Below are 16,244 nucleotides of genomic sequence, written 5' to 3'. Positions count from 1 at the left end.
AGGGGTGACCTTACTGCTCTCTACAACCACCTGAAAGGAGGGTGTAGCCACATAGAGGTTGGTCTCTTCTCTGAGGTTAACAAGGGACAAGACCAGAGAAAATTGGCTCAAGTTGTGCCAGGGAAGGTTTAGATTGGATATTAGGAAACACTTCTTCATGGGAAGGGTGAATAACCTGCCCGGGGAAATAGTGCAACCACCATTCCTGGAAGTCATCAAAAGTGTGTGGATGCAGCACTTGGGGACACGTTTAGTGGTGAACACAGTGCTGGATGAGCAGTTGGACTCAATGATCTTAAAGTTGTTTCCCAACCTTAACGATTCAATGATTCTCAGAATCTGCTGTTCACAAATGGCTCTTGCTTTTCATGACTACTACACCATACAAAATGAAAACAATGTCTACATAGAAGAGCTTTCAAAAGCAGCAGAATTTCAAGAAAAAAAATGTATTGTTTTAAGTCTTCCAGCCTTATATACCACATCCATTATTATTTGTCTACCACAAACAAATAAGCCACTCAGGCTAATTACCTTCATATTATTACATCAAGTCCTTTGGGTAGCGCTGAAATATCTTAAGCTGACTTTACTCCCAAGAAGGAAGTTTCTCTTTGGTAAATATGTCTTTAAAAAAACCAAACCAAATCAAACCCACAAAACCAAAACCAGCATGAACAGAGGATTAATAAAGAACAGTATATAATTGAGAGAATTACAGAAAAAAATTGTGGGAGCCATAAATATTTTATATTTCCAAGACAAGCATGTCTCAATATTTAGAAGTAGTGCAGACTACTTCTCATAAAATCCACAACTTGCCACACCTGTAGTTTAGAAATGCCACTCCTTAATGAATACTGAATTTTACTCATTTACAAGCAGATTTTTAGCCTGAGTTTGACAAAGATGTCCTTGAATCATATTAGCCTTCTTTCTTTAGGAAGGGATTTTCTAGTGAAAAGGGACAGTCTAGTGAAATTCACCAGGCTCAGAACCCCTGATAATAAAGTTAAGTGACACACATCTGTGTGAGATGTCTGGCACTAAGAGCAGCTGCAGAGTTCCACAGACTCTAGGAAGCTGGACCTGACCTCAGGAGGTATGGGATCCAAGATCCTGTTCAAAGCAAGGTCAGCTGAGCAGTCAACTCAGGCTGTCAGGGCTTTATCCTGCCAAGTCTAGAAAATCTCCAGGGGTGGAGACTGCACAGCCTCTTTGGGCAGTCTGCTGATGAAAAGATTAGGCCAAATCTAAACATTGTTTCAACTCATGCACACTGCTTTTTGTCTTCCCACCCAACACTCACAGGTCATGCAGAGCTGCTCATAGATCAAAGCCTGATCTTCTACAGGCTGAACAAGCCCAACTCTCTCCTGTTAAGGCATGTTCTCCAGACCATTGGTCATATTGGTGGCTCTCTACTGAATTTGTTCTGGTTTATTATGGTCTTTATTGCAGCTGAATGCAGTATTTTAAGTGTGGTCCAAAGTGCTGAGTATCCCCTAAATCTGGTTATCCAAACATCATCTTACTCCATCTAGCTGTCCTTTTGTCCAGACTATAATGTGCTATCTTGATATGAGAGTACTGTGGGACCCTTGCTGAAGTAAAAGTAATCAATGTTGATTGTTCTCATCACCCCCAAAAGTCAGTTTTTACCACAGAGAACCATCACTGGGTCACAGAATGTTTGGTAAGCTCATGTTGATTGTTTTCTGTGACTTTTTCCTTCATATCAACTGAAATGCTTTCCTAGAGGACTCACTTCATGACTTTCCCAGGGATCAAAATGAGGCTGACCAGCCTACAGTTTCTCTGGGTTTCCTTTTGGCCTTCCTGAAGAGGAACTCAAGATTTCCTTTCCTGCAGTAACCAAGAATGTCCCTTGATGTGCACCATGTTTCCAAGATTATAGATGGCCCCGTAGGGACCTTGGCCAATTCTCTCAGAACCCTTTAAGTGTCTTGACCCTGACTTGAAGCATACAAAAACTTGTGTTGCGTCTGGCCTGATTTTTAGATTTTATATGGAGAATAACAACTAGGGGACCAATCAAATGTATCCAATTCATAATATTAATTCCTTGTCAATGTAGACAGGATTAAATTATAAATTCATATGAAAATCAAAAATTTGAAGCATTGCACAAAAGTCATGTACTTACACTAAGTAATGTAATTCTCCCTATTTAAAATGTCTACCTACTTTGAAAACACTTAATCTCCAAATCAAAACAGACCTAAAGGATAAGCAAATTACTTTGGAGCTTGAAGAGACGCAAAGGAATTTTTAAAAAGGGTCAAAAATTTCCCCTTGCTTTGTTCATTCATTGCAAGTGATAAGCCATAATATAAAAAGACAAATATAACCCACTGGATAAAATGAAGAAAACATTAACCCAAACAATTTCCTCAGAGAGTTTATTCACATAACTGGATGTTTAGACTACTAACTACTCTGTTAGACTAGAAATACACTACTGTGTCTGTAAATACAAATCTTCTCATCAATTTCTAAACAGTGTTAAAAAATACACTGAATGCTTTACTAAACTCATAATTTCTAAGTAACATTTCTTAGTATAGGTTTTTAATTTTACATAGAGTCCTTCATATTTTATTTCCCCACTCCCCATCTGAACAAAAGGATTTACCTTTTTAGATTCATCCAGCTCCTTGCTATTTTGGTAAACGCTTCAGACCCTGGTGCTGTCATGGCTTCAAAGTCAACCAGCTGAAAATTCAAGAAAACAAAAGAAATATTAAGAAATTATAGAATTTTAAAGTTCTCTAACTTCAGGAAGGGCTTTGAGGGCTTTGCTACCTATATTCTTGGTAAGACAGGAATAAGCTTAGAAACCAGTCTGTGCCCTCACCATCCGTTTGAAGTCAGCGTTCAGTCCAGGTGCTAAAATTCTCTGTGGGGTTTGCACACCCTAACACAACCAATACTGGGAGCTACACTGGCCATGGCTACTGAATGACTTGCCAGGCAACAACAGGACTCTTGGCTACTGTGCACCTCTGACTTCAGAGCAGTCTGAAAATGCATGTTGTCATGAGTCTGGGAGCAGCTTAGCCCTTCAAACAACTCAAGCAAAAAACAAACTCCAGTTTCATTCCACAATTTCTTCCACGTTGTGAAAGCTTTTCTAAAAAACAAGTTTATTTGTATTCAGGCACACTGTTTCAGGAAAAACCCTCAAATGTAAAGATGTCCCCAGTGATCCTGTAAGTCAGAAATCCTGCTTAGTAGTAATCCTGAAACTCTGTTTGCCTGCATAAAATCAGTCAGCAAAATACTACTCTATCAAGTCCTAAGAAAATACTTAAGAAACCCCACAGAAGTGTTTAACCTTAGCTTGAACTCCCACAGAATGGGGAAGATACCAGCTTAATGATGTACTAAAAAGAACTTTCTTGCTTCTAAGCAAATGCTGTTTGCTCTTAAAAGCTACTACAGTTCACTGCGCTCAAAGAAGTATATTGTTTTCAGGGCTTTCTAGAACAAAAGAGAAAATCATCCTTTCTTCAGTTATCCATGCAGGGTATTTTCTTCAACAACTTGGATTCCTACTGGAATTTTACTGATTCTTTTGACAACACATTAAAGAGACAGAGGTGTTCTCACTCCTTTCACCCCAAACAGTCGAAGAAAAGGAAATCCTTTATTAAACAAGGTGGTACAATACTCAAATGGAGTCACTTTAGGACTTAGTTTGACTTCAGCAGAATACAGAGGGGAAGGAGAAATCAAGAGAAGCTGCAAATCCATTCCTACTAACTAAGCCCTAAAAGCTCTACAATACACTGAGAGTACAAACAGAAAATTTCTGCTGTGCACCAGAAGAATCACTAATTCTGCCCCAGTATTCTCAGAACCCTTCTCAAAGCAAGCTGAAAAGAGCAGCTCAGCACACTGGAAATGCTTCAGTAACAGATTTGTAATTCCTGTGGGACCATGCTACCATTTGACTAATCCGCATTATTGCACATACCATCTCCAAATTCACTGGGTGTCAGAACAGCAATGGAATTTGCAATACTCTCTCAGGCTGCAAGACATCATGGCATGTAGCTGACCCATATCCAGCAAATAAGCATGCAATTTCTGTTCATTCTTACAGCTCTTCCCCCACATTTACAAGTATTACTTCCTCCAGTAAGACTGAGCTAATGTACTTTGATATTTTGATACTTGCCTTTCCTTTAGGGATTTTTCCTGATACTTCTTTTCCACTTGCCATTAGTGCTCCCATGATCACTGAATAGGCTATCACACTAAAAGAATAAAATGAAAAGCAATAAATGGAGTAGAAGTCTTTCCATAATGCTATTGTAGACTACAAAAGAAACGGAACATAGTATTGTTTCATAGAAGGCTATTAAAATTACTGTGCCAGTTATTTTAGAAGAAAAAAAAAACCAAGCACAAAACACTTAAAAAGTGAAATCACTGTAACTATCCAACATCACTAGAATGAAAGTTATGAACCTATGGAGTTTTACTACTCTTTCTACATTAGTCAGAAACATATTTTCAGACTTTGGAGCACTTAAGACTCCACAGGGCTGAAAACAAAGCAGACTCCTGTTCCCAAGAAGATCAGCTGTAGCCCAGAAGAGTTTATGTACTCTACTCCAATAGAGCTAGAGGCACTGTGAAGCTATTCAGTTATTTAATTTTTAACTTTTTTTTTTTTAACTGTGACTCTCAGACAGAGTGTCTCCTAACTTTTACATTCTGTAAGATAAATCAAAATCTGACTATAAAATGCCAAAATCTCAGGTTTTTTTCATACTGAACTGTATCTAGAAGTAAGATTAAAGATGTTAAGTGCTTAAGTGCTTTGTGGAACAGAGATTCAGAATAGCCTTAGATGGTTTGCATTAAACTAGAATTCCAGTTGAAGAGCTCTGTGATATATGGAACTTTATTCTACAGCTTCATCTGGTGACCTTAACAGTTGCAACAATTTACTGAAATAATATTTTAGTGTTTTAAAGAAAGTTATGCCAAAGTATATTTCATCTTAAATACACATTTCAGAAGAACTTCCTAAGTGAAATTACAGTGGTGTAACACAATATGGATTAGAAAACCAAGCATTAAAATTTAAAAATAACACTTCTCAATGTGTGAGCTGAGACTACTCATCACTTAAAATATACATGCAGCTATGAATAGATAGCATTAGCAATTACAAACTAGCATGTAAAACAGTACCAAGTCAGTTCCCATTGTCACAGCAGCACAAAAGGAAAAGCTGTGCAGGGCACACAGCTCTATTAAAAATAATATTAATATTAAAAAATACATTAAGATACTGCAAGGCATGGACATCGTACAGCAGGCATTCAAGGTAACAGACATGATGAATACCAACACTAACCTAGATCCTCTGGAAAGTGGCATTAAATTATAGAAGTAATAAACTAGTGACAGGATCAAGTTGCAAACAGCATCCACTTCCTAAGAGAAGAAAAAAGCATGAATTAAAGATAATTTAATAGCCAGATAATACCCTACAAAAGGTACACATTGCAAAGTCTTACATTACCACAAGTATTTTTTAAGAACCATTTCAAATGTGAAAATGTCAAATTATGAAATTGAAGTCTGATGAATAGAAGTTTGAACAAACTACTTTGTTGTATCTTTAACATTTAGGTGAAAAACAGTTCATCTACACGCCTAATAAAGGATGAAAAAGAAAAAGCACAAGCTCAAATGTAGTCAGACTGTCCTAGCACACCAAATCAACACAAACACAATTCTAGTGCTTCTCACAAATTTGTGTTACTCATCTTGTATGTAACCACCATGAGCCACACCCTAAACAGTACTTACAGGGATGATGACAAAGGTGAACACAGACCCATGAGAAAAATAAGAAAAAACCAGAACACACTGCAATACTGAGACCTTGCCTGGACACTCTCCAGTACTGCAGGCAAAGCCCAGCAAATTTTAAAATAACAAATAGAATTATAGCAACTTCTTATGGTACTTGTCATAACTGGTTTTAACTAACTTATCACCCATGAACTCTGTCAAAAACTGTTACAACTGGGACTATTAAACAGAGAGTATAAAAACATAAAAGGCTTTTTTAAGGAACTAATAATTGCTTGAACAGCCTTACCCCCAGCTCTGCAGACAAAATTAGAATTTTTCCTTTAGCTGTTAGATCCTTATATAGTGCATCTATTTCTGCATGATACAGCTGTGTTCTCTCTTCTGTCGTCTGAGTTTCTACTGAAAATAGTATGTTCCCCACTCTATTAAGCAAATGAAAAAGAAAAGGAGGTAAGACATTTTTTAACAGAACCTGATGCATATCCAGGGTAAATTAGAAATCTACTACAGTTACCCATCACCTTTTTCTTATCATCTTCCGTAAGCAGGAGATCATACACATTACTGCCCATTTAATTAAAAATCCCCAAAAATCACTGAATTAAAAATGCTACATCACATCCTAAGTATTAAAGAATGCTGCCACCTAATCACAGATGAAGTATTTCCATTGAAGAATACCTGACAAGCATTAGTGTTTCACTTAAATTGTGGGTAAAAAAAAAAAGGAAATATGAAATTTTAAAATATCTTCACAGACTTCGAATTTTTGTATAGAACGTTGAATGTAATTTTCTTCATTTCTAAACAGGATTGCTTTGGTATAAAGCAGTTACCAGCTATGGATCAAAACAGACTGAATGACACTGAACAAAGTTTGTCCAGAACAAAATTGGGCTATTTACTGACACCAAAATGTTTTCCTCAAAATAGTGAGGCCATATATTTAATGCCCTTTCATCATATATAAGTCTGTAATTTAAAATGTAAAATAAAAAAAACAAGAGATACATTAATATTTCAGCAGGGAAGTCTGGATTCCACTCCACTCATTGAAAGCACACTAATTCTGGGAAAAATCCCAATGCATAGTATTTTAACTTTTTTAAAATAAAGTTTTTATTTAATAGTTTGACAGTGCTTCTGATCTTCAGATTTGCTAATTTTTCAGAAAGACAAAGAATTAGAATCCATAAAGTGAGACATTTACTATCTCACCCAGAGAGTGACCCAAAGCCTCCTGATTGCATTCTCATACATTCTGGTACTATTTAAGTTTTCACTTGCAGATAGAAGGTCTGCAAGCATCTCAAACATAAAAAAAGTCAAAATCTTAAATAGAAGACATTGTCTTCTATTCTTAGATCATATAAATTTCCATTCCATTCAAGACTTCTCAGTCAACACAAAAGACAAGGTTTCACAAGAAGAAATGCATTTTGATATGTATAAAGACTGAAGTATTTGATATTTTTCTCCTTTAGGCATTTTATAGCCTAAGCTGAAAAACAAGGTCTCTTTTAATCTTTTTCATTTTTGTGCTATATGTTTGAGAATCAACTCAGTTCCATCAGTGTTAATCAAATTCCCTTCTTCTTGAAAACACAACAGGAATCAAGCCCTCAAATGAATAAACTTTAGTTATTTACAAAAATGCCACTAGTGAAAAACAAAACCCACTTTATATGAACAGAAATGGCATTTCAGACAATTAATTGCTAATAGTTCATCACTGCTTAATGTACCCTAACCCTTGAAAACAGTGAACATACTTATCTCCCGTTATTGTAATTGTGAATCCATCATATTCTTTCCCTTGATCCTTCAGGCTGGGGACTTTTGTGTTCACAGTGAACCCATCTCTGGTTTTACTGTTAAACTGCTTTCAGAAGAAAAAAAAAAAAAAGTAATATAAGAGGTAGCAGAGACAGAGACTGTCTACCTATTGCTTTGAAGCACATAAAATACATGGAGTAGAAATGAATGTAGACAACTTACAGAACAGAACAAAGTTACTGTCAGTGATATTATTTCATTCATCCTTTATTTCCTTCTGAATGGAAACCATAAATACTGAATGAGGCACAGTGGCATTCAACTTTATAACTAAATAGTGAATAAAATGCACTGCTTATGAAAAGCCACTGTACAAAGCAGTTCAAGCTGTACAGATTCGTCCCCAAGTTGCATGTTGATAGTGACCTTTTGGTGCAACAATGTAAATGGAAAAGCAGCAATCTGAGACCCCATTTTATGTTTACACTAAGAAGTGACTATATTAGTCCAAGTGTGAATTCCAGAATACAACTCAAAGCAAAAGTTTCTTAACTGTGATCCAGTATCAATTGATGTTTATTCTCATCAGAAGGAAATATCTCTAGGTTTAAGAATTTTACAAAGCTACATTATCTAAGAGTAACACTGCAGCCATAGAGTTGTATAAACCAGGCAGAACTGCATTTAAGTAAAGCCAAAAGCCGAGCTTTGTACATACAGCATTTGCCAGCTACCCAGATAACCAAATTACATCACTATCAGGAAGACATTAATTTCATATAGGTACTAATAAAGACTAGTATGCACTAGTGTTTACTCACACAGTCCAATATATTAACCCAAAACCTGTGATCCAGGGTGTTTTGTTTCAAGAGAATCTGCATTCATTTCAAAGGAACAAAAAGTCTCTAATGAAGCAGCATTCCACTTTGATACAGTCCGGAATGGGATGCACGAGACTCAAACCAGACCAAAACATACAGGTATGGAAACTGGGAAGCATATTTACTGCCAGCTGAGACAATTACTTTGAAATAATAATGTACAGTCCACTATGTTTATACATTTTTTCATCATTTTCTTGGAGTAACCTGTATTTTTAGAATCCACTGGTAGCATTTTTTCTGGCCTACAATTCAAAAGTAACCAGATTAGATGCCCTACAGGGTCCTACTTGCACATTTGTGCATCAGGAGGGAACACTTAGCTGTCCATTCACCCCAACATCTACTACCTCTTCAGCGAAAGTTTTTGTTAAGGTTCGGTTTGTATCCATTTAGCTTCATCTTTCAAAGCCAAGAACACGACAGTAATATAAAAAGGACCTCTTAAATTAGGGTGTCTTCAAAGATCATATATGCACAACACATTTTAAAACCCAGAGAAAAATGTAGTGCTTAAACCTTGTAGCTCCTGCAAAGATAACTGCAGTGCATAAGTGAGCAGTAGTATCAAGAACACATCCAAACCCAGACAGTCTGTCAGGAGTAGCAGCAAGGCAGCTTCAGAGGTTTCTGCTCTATGGCAACCCAGCTGCTTTGCTTAGATACAAAATTCCAATGTGGACACACAAGATAAGGAAGTAAAGAATTTGTCTCTATGTAGCGTAATGGTTTCTTCCCAAATTTTATTCTGCTCTGATTAAAATCCCGTACAATCCTTTAAAAAGACATACTTTGTAACTTTGTTTCCTCAACCCTAAATACTTACACACTGCTTACCCAAGATTAATTTGGAGGAATGGTGGGAAAAATGGGAACAACTTCTACTTTAACCCAGTGCAAGCCTTACTACTCAAGTTAAGATAAGAGTATAAATCATTTAGCAGGTCATATATCCAAAGCCTTTCTACAAAGACCACCAGCAGGAGGAATAAAACCTGCAAGTTTCCCATTCCTTTTTTGCCAAGGCTTCCTAAGCTCAAAAATGTTATCCAGGATTTCATTTTGGCTATCAATCACAAAGAGCAACTATTCTCCCACTTCCCCGTGCCAGCCCCACCACATACTGAGCTGCACCAGTGAACCTAAAAGTAAAAAGAGCTTCCATTTTCCTAATCTTACAGGCACATAAATCCATTTTTTTCCTTCCTGTTGTACAGGAACAGAGTAAGCCCACTATGGCAGATCTGAACAAAAACCCTCTTGGGTTGAGAAGGTTGGCTTCAAAGAATTACATTTAACATTTTGATTTCCTATTATTTTGTTACCAGTTCACAGTTAGGCCAAGGATTTCAAATATACATTACCCACTCACACATATCAAAGGGAAGGTCTGACCCTATATATCCAAATTTGGAGTAACCTGAGCTAGAATTTCCAGTTACTCATTTTAAGGTTATATGTAATGGTTTTATTCTGAGGAACTGAGTATCTCCCAGAATACATTTTATGTCTTTTATTATATATTAAACTTTTTCTGTAATTTACCTTCATTATTGGAAGAAGATCTTCTACTTTATGTACCTTTTCCAAAGCTTCTCGAACCTCTAGCAGTCCTTTTGGATTATTAGCACTGGAAAAAAAAGATATATGAAATACAATAGTTGAACACATGTAGCATTTCTGGAAATTCACATACCTTTAACCTAATCAGCCATAGTTAAGTAAGTTATTGAAAGTTAGTTATTTATTTTCTGAAAATAAGTTCCCTTATACATGTCTACATGCTCTCCCATATTTCAAGAAGCAATTTTCCCCTATAGTAGCTCAGCTTATTTTTCTCAGCTTCAAACCTCAATTTCAGTATTCAGATTTATCTTATTCCAATCAACTACTCTGTCTTACTCTTGCTATTAACCACTCTAAAGCATCAGTGTTTGCATGAGTGTGTGTGGGAGGGGGGGTTCTAGGTAAGGGAAGATGGAAGTAGAAGAGAGTTAAAATTAGAAATATTCTTCACAAAATATACACATCTGGGTAGCCTCAAAGGCTAGTAAATACTTCAGATGCAGGCACAGTGGGATCATGAAGAAACCTGCTAAATTACTGCTCAAATAATTATTAATTACGCTATATGAGATTTTTAGAAAAGAATTATTTTAGGAATCACACCACAAATTGGTCTGGTTTAAGGTCAAATGCTACTGGGCTTACTCTGAACAAAGTTCCAAGCAACAGAGGACAGACTGCTAGTTACCACAGAACTTAGGTATTTTCAGCAACTATCATAAATTTCTAAAACTTGAACATTTTCAACTGTTACAAGGATTTACTGCACTTTCATTTTTTGATATTTAAGTAGCATAATGAGATTGAAAAACAGAATTCAGTATTTAATAAAAGTTACCAGGCCAAAGGAAAAAGCTTAAAGAGTTTTTTAAAGCTAAGAGTATTTTAGTTTTTCATGTTATCAGAATACTGTATTCAGTACAGATGCCAACATCAATTTTCATATTACCTTTAGCCATATTATTTAATTCAAGAGTCTACAACTCTCTTCATCTACCAGCCTATCTATGTAACAGATAAAGAGTCCCTGCTCATTTAAAACTACTTGTCAAACACCTGTTCCAATGAAAATTATCTTCCATATCTTCCTCTTTTTTTTCCTCACTTCTAAATAAATTTATCTCAACAGTCAGAGTAACTGTACTTGATTCTACCAGGAGAAAACCCAACATCTTTCATAAATCATATGCTTAGAAAGAATAGAGATCCTCTCATGATAGAACCATGGCTACAAATTTAAAACATTTATTAGTTTCTAGGTATACTATAATTCACAGGGGTTTTTTCCTATTAATTTAAGTTTCTTTATCTGGCAATGAATACAATTTTCCATTTCCAGCAGAAATTAAAATAATTACATATGCTAAGGAAACCAGCACTTAGTAAACTGAGAAAAAAATCTTTCAGACTTTGTGAAATGATTATTTTGTAAAATTCAGATCACTATTACCAGGGACACAAAAAAGGGGGGGAAAAAAATGTAATTTACCCATGATAAACAAGGATCCTGTCTTTGATAAAATGAAGAATTTTCTCAAAGTATTCTAGGTATCGCATGTTAATGACCTGTCCCCTACAAAGAAAAGAAAGCGTTTTTTGAAGCCTTGTTTTTCAGCTCAACATTACAGGACACAAATATTACTCATTAACATTTGCCAAAATTTTATTCACAGCTGCTCTGTAAATTAAAGGAACGAACCATGTAGGATTTATCTACATGGTGAATTGCCAATCTCCCATTTTAAATATAGATTACAGAGTGAACTTGCTCAAACTCATGTATCATTAGAATTGGTGTTCTCTGATAAACTACATCCCATGCATATTTCTTCATTTTTATTGTGCCTGGTTCCAGTAAATCTTGTCTATATATAATAATTATCAATTTGTACAAGGTATAATCTTCCCTAGACTCATAGATACAACACAACTAGAAAAGAATTCTCAATTTGCACATCTAGGTAACAACACGCTTCAGCTTACATATTTGGCAATATACATGTTCATCTGCTCTGACTGTCCACACATATTTTTCTTTATTCACCTGTGTCCCTTTATATTGAAGTATTTTTGCTTTTTATCCCAACAGTTACAAATAGGAACTGAAAACCAAAAACATTAAAAGGTGTTGCTTTTTCCCTTGGACTACTAAGTAAAAAAAAAAAAAAAATCAATATTAAGATGTGCTAGAAACCTGTTGGGATTATAACCACTCTGAGAGGAAAAATTACATACCATTACTGCATTTGTAGGAGTCCTTCCTCTTCTCCCAGTCTACAAAACAAGATTTTATAAAGCAAGCGTTATCGCTCTCTGAGGAAGCAAAACCACTGTCAATCACAGGAAGCTGTGTACACCTAGCTTTTTCTTTCCACTTTAAGGGATTTTTGTCAGCTCAAGTCCCTGTCTAATGTCTCACTTGACAGTCTCTCTCACCTTAAGAGGCCTAGTCTCAGAAAACCAGCAGAATCAGTCCTCAAAAACGGAACAGAATTACAACACATACACATATCTGCACATAGGAAAGGGAGGCAGGGAAAGCGGAAGGATGAAGACAAGCCTAATATACAGAATTTGCCCTTGTTGTACGTCCCATCCTTTCCCATCTCTATTTAAAAAATATCTGTACAACAGGCAGCAGTGTGTCAGTATAAGGAAGTGAATTCGCCTTTAGTGTCATCTTGGAAAATACATCCAAAGCAGACCTATCCTCTATAAGACCATTTAGAAGCTGTTGTACCAAGAAAGAATTTTGGTGGGTGGCCAGAAGTGATTTGTGTTTATTCCCACTCTTTCTTCTTGTTTAGTAAACACTACCACCAAAAATTCAAAAGTTGCAGTGTTCCAGTGTCTTTTTTTTCATAAGAACATTAAGCCTATCATTAATGTTTAGCTGATCACAAATCCTTGCTTTGTCTATGAGAACAACTAAAGCTTTCCAAAACATTTTCTCTACTTTAAATCAAACTTACTAGCTTTGATCATTTAAGCCAGAAAGGAGATAAGCCAAATTCACCCTTGTATATGGACCAACAAAAAGACAGCTGACACACTTGCATCTTGAGAACATTAAGATCTGAAATCCTATAAAAAATTGTGAAGTGCAAGATGTTTCTTATATATCTTTTTAAAAAGGTCCCTAAATTGACACAAAACAAACAAAAAAGTTTTTTATTTTCTGAGACCCTCCAAACATTTGCCATTCTGGAAAAGAAAAAAAAAATTAATTGAGCAAACACTGAGTGCTAATGCCTCCATGACAAGACTCATTTGACAGGAATCATTGAACAATACTGGACTTGGTTGTGCTAACAGACAAGTAAGACAAGTATTTCTGCTCACAGAAATTTCTGGTGTACAGTTCAGACGAAATAAAAGCTAGAGACAGCTTGAGGTCAGCATGTCTAGATCTTTTACAAATGCTAGAAGAACACCTAAGTGCTGTTGATACATTTCTTGTTTGACTGAACAGCTTTTATCTTAATATACATAATAACCATGCAAACTGCTATTTGTCAGCCTAAATCTACTGTTACACCTGGCTGTCAGGTAGCCATGCTGTTTTAGAAAGAATTCAGCCTTAGTCATATGGGTATGAGAATAACTTTCAAACAATAACCTAACTGTAAAACAAAGTATATGTTCCTGAAGGACAGTCAAAAGACCATAAAGCCACCTCAGTTATCAAGAAAAGGGTATTAGCTCTGTGCCCTATTAGTCTCTTCAATCAGCAGCCATTTTACAAGCTGAGTAATGTAAAAAGAAAATTATACAAATCTGCATATTCTTTAGGAAGAAATGGTCATTTAGAAATCTGTGAACTAGATGCTTCAAAACTGTAAAACAACAACTATTACCACTTAATACGTTCACTTATTTTATCCCTCACGTCACGTGAAATAATCAGGATGGAGCCAAAAGCAGAAACAAATAACAGAAAGCTGATCAAAGAAAGTGGTTATTACTTAAGGCTGGAGAATTACCAGCCAGACCAGATTTCCAGAGTCAAAAAGAATGCAATCACCATCCAGTACTAAAGCACGAGCAACTCCTAAGACAGTGGTATTTAGGCTGCTTCAAATCTATTGTTTCTTCAAAACAGGCAGCAAACCAGTCTTTTTCAGAGAACCACTACTTAGCTATCAAACAAGCACAACTAAAATGCTGATGAGATCCCCAAAAGCCAAGGCTGAGCCAAACCAAAAAGGTTAGAATTTGGTTCACTGTGGGCCTACAATTCTGAATGTTCATGAAGCTTACTTCAGACTTCTATTAAATGACCAAAACAGCTGCAACAGTACATCTTCAGTTTTGCTAGCAATCTCTGATGAAAGGAAAATAAGTACCTTGGCCACTGCAAAATCAGAGTTCCTGACACAGAGGTCCTATACAAGGACATATTTCTGCAGATTAAAGGTTCAGTATTAGTTTCAGGACATACATTAAGTGTTGTTACATGAATGCCTTTCTGCCAACACAGATCACCTATAAGTTAGGCTTTTACTCTCCCATTTAGAAATAAATCCATGAAGAAACAGGTAAAGTATGGAATGCATCTCTGTCTCCAAGTAAGATGGCTATGGTTTCTGCTGCATTGTACATACCACAAGAGAGAAATGCAGCAAAGATGGAAACAGCTTGGAGCCCAAATGTAACTCTTGGTTTGAGTGAAGAGAGAAGCCTGAGCACAAGACTGTTCAAAAAGCAGCACATCTTGCAAAGCAAATGATCTGCACTGGAGTTTAATGCTGCATTAACCACTCCAAGTAAAGGAGAGGCTGCTAGGGTCCATTCCACAGACTGGAAGGAAGAGTGAGGACAAATCCTCATTGGCCTCTGCATATGAACATCCGAACATCACTATTTTTCTCTGCCTGAAATAATTATTGAGAAGGCTTTGTCTTCCTTATTCTCCTTTTATAGTACAGCTTCTCAAAGAACAAAGAGATAGACACAGATAAAAGAAGAATGACAGATCAAAGATTCAGCATTTCCTAGCAGGGGGTGGATTAAGATGAAACCTGGCTACATATTTACTTACACACACTCTGCTCCTGTGATTGACAGTGATGTTGCCACATCGAGTCTATCACACTTGTACCACTTCAAGGGGGGTAGCACTGTCATGACTACAGAGTTTTGCAGCATGGGAGAAGATGGAACGTACAACAGTGGTTGAATCTTTTAAATTTTACCTTTATTTGGAAGTGCAACTGTTACATTTCACAGGTTACTTATTTTGTTGTTTTTTTTTTACTTTGGCCTGCCTTGAAAACAACTATGAGAACTGTTTTCCCTCTTCACTGTAAATCAATATTAAAACTAACAGAACAGTGTTGTTTCAATACCACTGCCTTTGAGAGGCAGCACTGACAAAAATTACAACTATGATAAACTTAATAAAATTTTTACACTTAAAGTTATTGGGAAATAAAAACAGCATGTGAAAATACGCAAATTCTGGATCCTTGTTAGATATTGCTACAACTCAGTAGTACAACTGAAATTCAGGAAAAAGAGGAAATGTCACAAGGGAAAATTATGCACAAATCCCAAATGTTCCATCAGAAATCATAAAATTAATATTAAAGTAAAACAATAAGCACATATACATTCAATGCTGTAAAATGCTGTTTCACAAAGAGCTGGTAATTTCTGGTGCAACCCCTTGGTGTGTGTGGGAATGCTGTTTGGTAAAACTCTCATACCTGATTAAGTTAATGTGATTATTGAAACCTCTGCTAAGGCTCCGGGCAGGCATTTGGTCCAACCAAAGCACAGGCTGGTCAGGGTCAGCTATCCTACAAAGACAAAGGACATCAACATTGGCACACATTTCAATCCACGTAATATTTCTAATGGAGCTTTACTCACAGACAGAACAATTTTAGGCAAAAATTAGAATTCAGCGATTACAGAAAAGAACTTTTCCTGAAACACAGTTTTTTTCTTGTAAAAACCATACAACTAAAACATTTGATGTTTCTGGGGTTGAAACTATTAGTTTTTATTTGCCTTAGCTGCAATGGATCCAATGGTCTCTCACAGCTTTGCTTCAATTCGAAAATGCTATTCTGGAGTATTTTCAGAAGCACACTCCTTGTACCTAACACCATCCTTTTCTTTTATCAGAACCTTTCTAGTTACAGAATGGCA

The 16,244-nt window shown here is 36.2% G+C and overlaps 1 protein-coding gene across 4 annotated transcripts in view; it reads right to left on the bottom strand.

Annotated features, from left to right (window-relative positions):
* The window catches only part of TTC13 (tetratricopeptide repeat domain 13), a 39,590-nt gene that overhangs the window by 651 nt on the left and 22,695 nt on the right, over nt 1-16,244 (bottom strand). Inside the window, exons 15-22 of one of the 4 annotated variants that reach the window (XM_059841559.1) lie at nt 15,797-15,889; nt 11,578-11,661; nt 10,068-10,152; nt 7,635-7,744; nt 6,149-6,284; nt 5,396-5,475; nt 4,205-4,283; nt 2,657-2,736 (exon numbers count right to left, since the gene is read on the bottom strand). In XM_059841559.1, coding sequence (XP_059697542.1) covers nt 2,657-2,736; nt 4,205-4,283; nt 5,396-5,475; nt 6,149-6,284; nt 7,635-7,744; nt 10,068-10,152; nt 11,578-11,661; nt 15,797-15,889 — 747 coding nt within the window. The remainder of the gene's footprint in view (nt 1-2,656; nt 2,737-4,204; nt 4,284-5,395; nt 5,476-6,148; nt 6,285-7,634; nt 7,745-10,067; nt 10,153-11,577; nt 11,662-15,796; nt 15,890-16,244) is intronic. The other 3 variants (XM_059841560.1, XM_059841561.1, XM_059841562.1) reach the window with 3 other exon arrangements.

The sequence above is a fragment of the Haemorhous mexicanus genome, chromosome 3 (assembly GCF_027477595.1).
Source record: "Haemorhous mexicanus isolate bHaeMex1 chromosome 3, bHaeMex1.pri, whole genome shotgun sequence".
NCBI lineage: Eukaryota > Metazoa > Chordata > Aves > Passeriformes > Fringillidae > Haemorhous > Haemorhous mexicanus.
The sequence above is the reverse complement of the archived record's forward strand: the minus strand, read 5'-3'. Positions and strand labels throughout refer to the sequence as shown.